Source organism: Pollicipes pollicipes, unplaced genomic scaffold (genome assembly GCF_011947565.3).
Source record: "Pollicipes pollicipes isolate AB1234 unplaced genomic scaffold, Ppol_2.1 Scaffold_4740;HRSCAF=5597_pilon_pilon_pilon, whole genome shotgun sequence".
NCBI lineage: Eukaryota > Metazoa > Arthropoda > Thecostraca > Pollicipedomorpha > Pollicipedidae > Pollicipes > Pollicipes pollicipes.
In genome coordinates, this window is record NW_023596545.1 from 33,307,139 (window position 1) to 33,317,471 (window position 10,333).

General features: G+C 51.1%; 1 protein-coding gene across 1 annotated transcript; it reads left to right on the forward strand.

Annotated features, from left to right (window-relative positions):
• Positions 1 to 6: 6 nt before the first annotated feature.
• On the forward strand, positions 7 to 5,262 carry LOC119098243 (protein SSUH2 homolog; the record flags this gene model as incomplete). Its single annotated transcript, XM_037221169.1, is given in 9 exon segments — positions 7 to 69; positions 71 to 112; positions 114 to 158; positions 1,708 to 1,800; positions 1,803 to 1,836; positions 2,380 to 2,501; positions 2,925 to 3,124; positions 4,006 to 4,213; positions 4,975 to 5,262. Coding segments are annotated over 9 exon segments (957 nt in total), but the record flags the coding sequence as incomplete, so codon positions are not given.
• Positions 5,263 to 10,333: the final 5,071 nt, after the last annotated feature.

The following is a 10,333-nucleotide window of genomic DNA, read 5'->3' on the forward strand; positions in this document are numbered from 1 at the left end:
CGCCGCCACGCGGACCCCGTGCACGTGGGCGCCGAGATCAGCGAGCAGCAGGCGCGCGCCGCCCTCCTCTGCTCACGTGACCGACCACTGCTGCTACGGCCGGGCGGCCGCCCCGCCACATGAGCATGACCAAAATCAACTACACCTCCGCCCACCACGTGAGGACATGGCCCTCCTTATCACCAGCCGTTGAAACCGCCGCATGCAGACTCGGACGTGGATAAGTGTGCTCCGTGGCGCGTGCATGAAACCGGGCGGTCGATGTTTGGAAACGATAAATGCATCAGTGATGAACCTTCTAAGCGTACTGATGGGTTCCGGTCTGCCTCATTAATTTATAAGCGCAGAGCGCTGGTGAGCGTTGTGGTCCTACAGCGGTACAGCAAACGGGAAGGCAGCGATTAATCGGTGCAGCTCTGGCGCTTGGCATGACGCTGAGTAGAGGAAGATCTTTTTTCGAACAATTTGGAGGGGACGTTTAACCATTTTCGCCATTTAGATAAGACAGTAACAATAGCCTTATTCCTCGGATAAAGACCAGGAGAATATATAAATGAAATGGGGCCAATTCCTGCTTTTCGCCGAGGAATAAGCCTATTACTACTGTCTTATCTCTGTGAATGGTTTGTACCTCTCAAACGCACCTAACAACTTAATAATTTTCCCTGTTCAGACCACACATTCGCAGCTTATCTAGCGAACTAAACACCGACTGCCTTTATCATGTCGGATCACCTAGATACCCCTAAATGTGATCATTCTCAGGGTGGTTATTCAAGGGGTTCATAGAATGCACATGCCCCGCTATCAAATTTTTACATGCATTCATTATTATGCACTCTTACAGACACTAGACAATTAGATGGAGCTAGATCCATACAAATAAAAATACTGACATGCCATGTGTGATTGGCGCATATGTCATGTTTGTTACGCCCTGCCACAAATTTAGCGTGCTTGTGGTGCGCTGCAGTGTTTTTGGTAAATGCGTCTTAGTTTTATCGTTTCTCGCGAAAACCTACGTACGTCCCACGGTTACGTGACCTCCGATTTGTGAATGATGCTGGGGATCTACGAGTTTGAATATTAGCGTAGAGAAATGCGCATTGTCCTTGGATTTTACATCGACTGTTCACGTGTAGTCGCGTTCTTTCTCTGGTACGAGAAGAATGTCTCGCCTGGTGTTTTCTCGGTTTACCCAGTTTGTAACTTAGCTGTGTACGTCTGAAACAGATTGCATTTCTCTCATGCTGTTGATGCACCTGTGGTGACTAATCTGGCATCTTTAAATTACGCATATGTCCGAGCTCACTTTGGTTTTATCACTTAATATAAATTATAATCCATCGAACTGCCTTGCCCACGTCTCTACAGTTTCCTGGAATGTGCTCACAAGTAATGTTATATTCAACACACCACCACGCCGTCAGTACGGTTTAAATCCTGTTGTCTTGCCACTCTGCGCCATTAAGTTTATAAGCCATGCACAAAGGTGTGTACTAGCGCGCTGGCGTTCCGCCTTTTTCATATTTGTCCTATCATATGTTTATTACGACGTGTGTACGTCATGAGCGTTTCTTCTGTGGCTTTTCTGCCGTCGTAACGAGGCCAGTGGTAATCATGAGCAGGACACGAGTCCGGCTGGTCCGCTCTGAAGTGCCCAGCGTAGCCGGCCGCGCCGGTCACCCCGAGCGTGGCGCCTTTCAGTACGAGCTGCAGACGTTCACGGAGAAGCGGGAGACGTCGTGGACGTTCGTGCCTTACTCTGGCGGGGAGGTGGACGGCCCGGGCAGCGGAGAGTGGCGCCCGAGCCGTGGAGCGTGCCCGCCCAGCCAGGTCAGAGCGCGCCCTCAGGAGCCAGGTCAGGGCAGGTTAAGGCGCATGGGAAGCCAGGTCAGACGAGGTCAGAACAGCGTGAAGCTAAATCAAGGCAGGTCGGAATCTGAAAGGAGGACTTTGATGGAATGGCGTGCGTGTGAAATATAAATGTTTCCAGTTTGGAAGTGAAACCTGGTTCCAAAGCTAACCGGGTGGGACATTCGCGGCCTCTCCTTTTATAAGGTTATGTTTACTGCTGGGTCCTAGCTCACTTGTTGCTGACAGTGTAACTGTTTCAGGCTCCACTGCGCTCCCGCAGTGTGTACCCCGTTACTGCAACTGCCCTGTGGTCCACTGCCCGTTACGTGTTAGAATGACCGATGTCCGCCACGAGGCCGTCATTTCTGCTGACTCTTACTTTTTGAGACCATTTCCTTACAACTCCCCAAGGTAGCAATGCCTCTAGCAACGCTGTCCGTTGGCAATCCAGTACACTGGCGGCTGCACGTCCCGACAACGCACCACGCGATGTCCGGTGAGCCGACACTTCTGACGTTTCAGGCCAGTTGTTCCATGACGAGGTGAAGGTGGTGGAGGTTCCGCACACGGCCTCGGCCAAGGACTGTCACCGTTGCAAGGGCCAGGGCAGTCTGAGCTGCGCCGAGTGCCACGGCAAAGGATGGGTACGAGCCAGCACGACCGCCTGCCGACGTCGGCACCGATGATGGCGCGTGCCGGGTGGTCGAACAGGGTCAACGGTCAATCGACGACCTACTTGGTCGTCGATTCTGTCACCGTCAGCAGATTGAGCACGTCCACGATCTCGGTCTGCCTGCAAAATCCCCCGAAACAAGATTGTGGTGGTGATGGGGCTTCTTTCGCGACGGAAACTAGCGCGTTTTCCTGCCTGTTCCACCATAAACCCGGTTGATTTCTATCATTGACATGCCTTGTGCTCTTTTATCTTCACCCAGGCTGTTTAATCCTCCAACTTGCTTCATATTTGCCTCCCGTTCTAAATCGTCGACCCCCTCCCCGCTCTTCGCCCCCGCTCACTGATAGACAATGCTGGCCTCGACTACGGTTCACTTCCACCTCCCTTTCAGACGCGATGCCTCAGTTGCCATGGCAACGGCTGGAGCGCAGACAGCTCTGGGTACCGGGAGCGGTGCTACTACTGCCAGGCCTCGGCCTACGGGGACGGAAAACAGGACTGCCTCAAGTGTAACGCCAAGGGTCGGGTGGCGTGTCCGCCCTGTGACAGCTACGGCCAAGTGCGGTGCTACATCCGGCTCACCATCTCCTGGTCAGTGCTCACCATCTCTTAGTCAGTGCTCAGCGTCTCCTGGTCAGTGCTCACCATCTTCTGGTCAGTACTCACCATATCTTCGTCAGTGCTCACCATCTCTTGGTCGGTGCTCACCCATCTTTGGTCAATGCTGGCCGGCCCGGCTGACTCGGAGCAGCGGGTGCTGCGGCGAGATCGTCGTTACATTCGAACCTGGTAACGTTGTCAATGCAATGTTGAAGGGCATTGGCCAGATCATTCGTCGCACGGAATTTGCCACTTCTTGATCTGCATCGTGAGTTTAGTGACGGATGTGGCAGGTGAACGATGATGCTGCTTCCTGCTGTGTACATCTTTGTGAGATGTTTGCATGTCGTATGACATCTTGCCGTTCATTCTGTGGTTTGGAGGTTCATCCATCTGTTTGAAGCAAGCATTCATTTGGCTAGGTACGGTAATTCATTGTCTGTGTTCAGGCATGACAAATGGGATATATTAATTGCCTGTTTAGATCACCTGCTGCCTTTGTTCTGGGGCTTGGCTGGCGAACTCCTCACGCAGCTACATGCCCCATTGCGAACATCGATGCACCTTTCCGTAACAGATGGACCGAACCACCCTTCTCACATCGGCCACACGCCAACCGGAAACCTCCGCGAGCACCGAGCCACCCAGGTTTTGACCCGCTGCGTCGCTCCCCAACGCCGCCATTAACACTACTACTGTAATCCAACTAAATCCTTCCTACTTAACTGCACACACCTATCACTTTAACGCTGTCGCGCTGCCGTTGCGCCCTCACACGAGTAGTACACCCATCAACCGCTGCACCCCACCCCGCAACAGCCCTCCACGGCCGCACGGCGCCATCAACCCACTGCTCTGCCGCCGCCTTCCAGGAAGGTGAACACATCAGAGCACATCGTGCAGCGCAGCTCACTGCCGGAGGAGCTGATACGCGAGGTCAGCGGCCAGGTGGCCGTAGAGGAGGAGGCGCCGGCGGTGGCGCCACTGTCGCACTACCCAGACGCCGCCATCAACATGGCCTCCGCCCAGCTGATGCTGGAGCATGCCGACAAGTTCAGCGAACAGCGGGTGCTGGCGCAGGTTAGTTCAGCGACCAGCGGGCGCTGGCGCAGATTAGTTCAGTGATCAGCGGGCGGCGAGCGGGCGCTGACGCAAGTTAGTTCAGCGACCAGCGGGTGCTGGCGCAGGTTAGTGCAGCGACCAGCGGGTGCTGGCGCAGGTCAGTTCAGCGACCGGCGGGTGCTGGCGCAGGTCAGTTCAGCGACCAGCGGGTGCTGGCGCAGGTCAGTTCAGCGACCAGCGGGTGCTGGCGCAGGTTAGTGCAGCGACCAGCGGGCGCTGGTGCAGGTTAGTTCAGCAACCAGCGGGTGCTGGCGCATGTCAGTTCAGCGACCAGTGGGTGCTGGTGCAGGTTAGTGGGACGTGCACTGTGTCTGGTATAAGAGTGGATACGCTTGATGATGCTGGGCGCTTGAGGAAGGTTGATGAGTGCTTTGTGTAAGAAGGCTGTAAGCAACATCAAGCATTTCAGTTCAGTCTGCTGCAATTGTTGTAGGATTTCCAAAACTAAGGGGGAATATCTCACCGGTCAGTAAAACGAATTATGACACCTCTGAAATGTGTCTGTGTGTGTGCTTGCGTGCGTGAGTGTGCATAAGCGAGGATTTGCGACCCAAGCACGAGCACGCATAGATGAAGCGCTCCTCAAATAGTAGCGTGTTATGTGCGGCTTTTACTTTGCTTCCTTCCCTCCAACAGCGGGATGGAAAAACACTTAGCTTCCGATTTGAAATAGCCCCGACACCAGCCGGTGTGCCTCTGACTCATCTTGCTGGCTGCAGCGTCACCAGGTGCGCGTGGTGCCGGTGGCCGAGGTATGCTACTCGCACAAGTCCCGCTCAGGCCGCTTCTGGGTCTACGGCTACGAGAACCGCGTGTACGCGCCCGACTACCCCGACAAGTACTGCTGGGGCTGCTGCTCCATCCTGTGACGTCACGCGCGCCCCATCGACCCCGTGACGTCACCGGCACTATTCCGCGACCCGGAGGTCGCTCACTGACTGGGACTGGAGCTGGGCGCGGTGCGCTGGCGTGAACACCTTGTGTCAGCCGCTGCACCGCTAGGGTCCGGCAAGACCCTGCCGAAGAACCCACAGCTTACCGGCACTATTCGACGATAGCCCCTGTGACGTCATCACAGTAGGCTGCGGAGCAGACGTCTCCCAGAAGAACATTTGAACGTGTCATGTGGTGCTTGATCCTGGTTCGGTGTGCATTCATCTCGCACTGACGCTTGTGTTGTCGAGGCGAGGGGCCTTTACTGCTGCCTTTCAGTGTCGACTGTCCATGCTTGGTGAGCCTAGTTTGTCGTACTAAACAGTATTATTCGGGTGCGGTAACTTTTTGCACTCTACGTCACCTTTGCGTCTAGGTAAAGACAATCTCAGCCTGGGAAACGCTCATTGATGGCGTTTTCTGGATAATTACTTCATTCATACCTAGATTGTGCTTATCCATCCACTTTGATCTGTGTCTGTTCATACCCTTGTTGAGTCAGCTTGTGACCTGGCGTATTTGTGAAGGGGCTCAATAGGCACAACGCACCGAGCATTTCGTACCTCTTGTCAAATGTACTGTTGTGTCTGTCTTTCTCACCACTACCGTCAGACAAAAGCTTCTTGTTACGTTATGATATCCGTCACGATGCAAGTTCGCTTTAGCTCGGCATCGCACTCATTTAGCATATCGGCACTATGAGCGAATTCAGTTGTTACAGCTACTTACAGGACTTCTTAGACATCTGTCCCGAAGTAATATCTACCTGCATCGCTTAGCATTCGTCGGTGTTTGTGCGCTAACTTTCCCTCCATCACTGAGCCGTTTCCCACCGTTTATCCAACTCAGCAGAGCTTTATTCGGCGTCGGTTCTTGCATCTGTACCGTTACCTCATTCGTTAACTCTACCTCTATGTGATATTATTTATATGTTCAAACATGAAAGTGCCTGCACGTTCCGACGATCTGCCTTCAAAGCCGCCGCCACACTGTCGGCGCAAGACCGATGTTCTCACGTGAGTCATCCAGGCTTGTGTTGGCCTCCGGCTGAGTGTCTCTTCCCCGGGGATTGAGCAAATTACTTTGAGCCGCAGCTGATTCCGCTCATTCAAAAATGTCAGCTGTAGTTGAGTCATCGGCGTTGGCTGGAATGGATGGCGAATCCATTCAAGTATAAACATAACTGGCAACGAATATTCGTAGTTTGACATGCTTTTATTTGCAACAAATGAAGCGCTACGTCGCCTTCGCTGCGCAATCGCTCCCTTGTCATGCAAATATGTGTTTATGCATGCTTCTACGACGTTCATGAAACGCCTTGCCTTCGCTCGCGGTCACCAAAACCAGAGCCAGCTCAACAGTTCATCGTTCTGCTCGGAGGCGGAGTCAAAATCAGCCGCATGCATGGAGTCGGAGTCAGACTCGATTCCGCTGCAGAGAAATCAAGCACAAGCCTGGATTATTGTCTGATACCGGTACAAACTATTGGCACAATACATTCTCAGCACAGACAGCGTATGAGGCTAGTGTGTAGAGAACAAATCGTCTTCTTCCACCGGCTGGTTTGCAGACGCCGGCTCCTGGGTAGCAGTACGATCCAGAGAGACACTGTAATGACTTCCGACCCTTTTCTGCAAGCCCTACCATTCTATGGACCTGTCCGACGCTAGAAAGTCATCAGATGGCAATGCAGCGACGTTGCACCACTATAGCGCGTCATAGGGGGATCTGCTGCTGTCATATGTAGTTAGTGAAGCGACGTAGCTGGCTGTCGCCAGCGGGCATATCACCACTCAGTTGCAGTTTAATGAAAGGACTGTGGGGGAAACAATAGTCCTGAAACATGTCTGTCAAACGTTTGCATTTGAGTCTTATGAAATGATGGTTTTTCTCCATTTCTGACATCAGCAGCTTACGCATATTCAACCATTCTTTGCATTTTGCAAGGTGGCATTTTTTTCGCAGTTGTCCGCATTTTGGAAGCCATCACATATCACTTGCGATTGGAAAACAGGGTGCTCGTGGAAGACATCTTTTAGACAAGGCCCCACGTATGAAAATTAGCTTCAGCTTTTTATTTCATCACTTGGCCTGCGACCCCTAAATAACTAGTTTTTTGACGCGTGGTGGACTCATGTGGGTCTCGTTTTGGCACTCGGCTCTTCTTTACTGCACCAACAGCAGGGTGTGACGTAGCTCACGGGGCGCGCGTCAAGATGCTATCTGGAGCGACTTGTGCAGTCGGACACAAATCGTCTTTGAACGCAGGTCCAGGGTATGACGATGGATGAACATTCAGAGTCCATAGTTTGAGGGTAGGCTAATGACGGCTACACAGGTGAGTTAAGCCTACTCTCCTAAGGTTTATATGGTGCTTTTGCAGTATGGCAAACTGCGTTTTGTCACGCGGCACGTTGAGTTTCGATGCGTTGCGATAAACAACCATGCGGTCTTTCTTACTTCTGCAATCCCCAAGGCGGATGTTTTGTCTGTCAGAACATGTCTGATGTCTGTCACCAACCCTCCAAAAACTGCTCCCCAAATCGATATTCATGGCTGTTTCTAGATCGCTGCTAGCCACTGGAAACGAAGAAAAGTGATCATTCGGACGCAGCCATGGCATGATTTTTATACAATGATATCACGGTGTCGGAGTTGGGAGGAATAACTATCCGATAAAGACTAAACAGGGTTATTGGTCAATTGCATCAGAAGCACTGGGCCAAAGACAAACCTTTTAAGATAACCTAACTTGCCGCAATGTGTGCACGTCGTAAGTCAGTTCATAGCATAATAACAAGATGATGTGTTTCAATAACAAAAACGAATTGGGAACGTCGACCTGGCCCAAAAGTACCAACTGCCTTTAACAGGTGTAAATGCCTTCAAAATGTTATGGCAAAGAAGATGTGTCACTCATGGGCTCCTGAGGATGCCAAGTTTCCAATGGTCCAGCAGCACATCTCCAGGGTGCTCAAGTCAAGGCCCCACTCGGGTATCGAAGTCGTGAGTCTGCCTGCCATGGCGAATCTGGTGCCATCGGAGCTCAGGACCAAGGCTGAAAACCGGCTAGAAGCTGGAAATTAAGGATTAGTTTTCTGAAGTGTAAAGAGAAAAAGAACATCGCGATGCACGTTGAAAGATACTTTCCTTTGATTGTCCAGAAACAAACACCAAAAAGGCTCACTACACCAGACACAAAAGAGCTAATCTGGAAGTATGTTACCAGCGGAAGACGTTTCCTAAAGGGGATGTTCAACATTTGAATATATCGAGTCAAATCTCAGATATGATGAAATCAACTCTTTTGTAACTATTGGTATGCTTTGGAGTGCAACCACCTGTTCTAAACAGTACAAGTCCACGGTTTAGTAGATCAGGCTTCTCAGTAAGTCATGACTTGATTGCGTCATGGAGCGTTTGTAAGATAATGGAGTCGCTGCCAAATAGCCATTTTAGAATTATCACTGTAGCGGACGGGTGACTCATTTATAGTGCTTCAACCTGCCGAGAGGGGACTCGTGTGTTTGAGAAACCCTAATATCGCTATATGCGCCTGTTTTGACCCCTTTGTCGTGATGTTTTTGTGTATTTGTCCCTGATTCTGTATTATTAACTTGCATTCACATACTCGGTTATGGCGCGTAGCAAATTCTCAACAAATTCCCAGTCCTGTATTATACAGCACAAGACATAATTTGTGCTCGCAACTTACACTGAACACATCAAAATCGTCGGAGGCCAACTGATGACCGCTGATACCACGAATCGTGCTCACGTACGCCAGACCCGAACAATTCGATAATTATATTTGATCTTGACCTTGAGCACTAAATCATCCATACAGTGGCGGTATTTGTGTGACGTGTGTATGGTGTCATAAATGTCTCGTTCTGCACATAAATCTGCACACGTTCGCAGGCATCAAGCTCGGAAACAAGGGGGGGGGGGGGGTTGTGCCTTAAAAAGTACATGACTTTGATCTGCACTGAATAATCTTCGAAATGATGATCTTAGTTCAAAAATTCATACAAATGTGGAGCAATCCCTTTAAGGTCATCGCCTGGTGGCCATGTCGCGGTCGAGAGTAAATAAAAACTTCGTTGGCCTAAAGGAGCGCTGTGCATAATGAAACCTACGAGAAAGAACGCCTCCTGCATCCAGATGTGTAAAGTCGAGCCGTCACACCAAGAAGACTTTGTTATGCTGGCTAGGCCTGACAATTACACATTACGAGAACCCCGTCCTGGTAGAGCCGTGGATGCTCGACATACAGGTAATCACACTTGGGGATAACCCACCTGTGCAATCCCACATTTCCCGCCCAATGAGCCCTGCTGGCAGCGCCTGAAGGCCATTGTATGAGGAAAGCTGTGAAGCTCAGCATGGACGCCAACTTTGGGCAGTAATCACCAAGAAGTTGCGGGAAGTTCTCCCGGAGGAGTGCCGGGGCTGATGGATCACACGGTGACCGACGCTCGCCGCATGGTCGATGAGGTCACCTGCTTCGTCCTATGACCCTTGAACGGTAGAGACTGGGCTTTGTTAAACTGCGTTTTTATTTGTATATCAGTTAAAGGGGGAAATCAAAGCCCTTCGATTTGCCAGATTGTGCTTTGGGCCATCAGTGTGCACAATTGTTTGTAAACATGCTTCCAGAAAAGTGTATTTGCGGCATTTAAAAACATGAAAGTGGGGGCTGTTCCGGGTTGTCGGTCCCACGTCCGTATGACTGCAATATCAGTGACCAAAAACCAGTGAGCGGAATCACCTGACCTCATCCAGACTGACTTCGGCTGTTCCAACTATTGCTAAAGTCATCTAACGCCTTCACCAAGGGCCCAATTCGTACATCAACGCCCACCCTTCATCTTCGCGCCCAAAAAGGCATCGGAATAATCCGCCTGACTACTATCATTATAACAGCCGTTGTCGGGCACTTGTCGCGAAGGACAAGAAGTAGCCTTGCTGCTGCTCATGGCTTTGCCAAAGCGTTTTCATTTTGTTCATCACGAACTCCTCATTCCGAAACATCACGAACTCCTCACCCCGAAACATCACGAACTCCTCACCCCGAAACATCACGAACTCCTGACTCCTTTACGACACTGACCAGTCAGGAGCAGAACCACACACGCAATACTA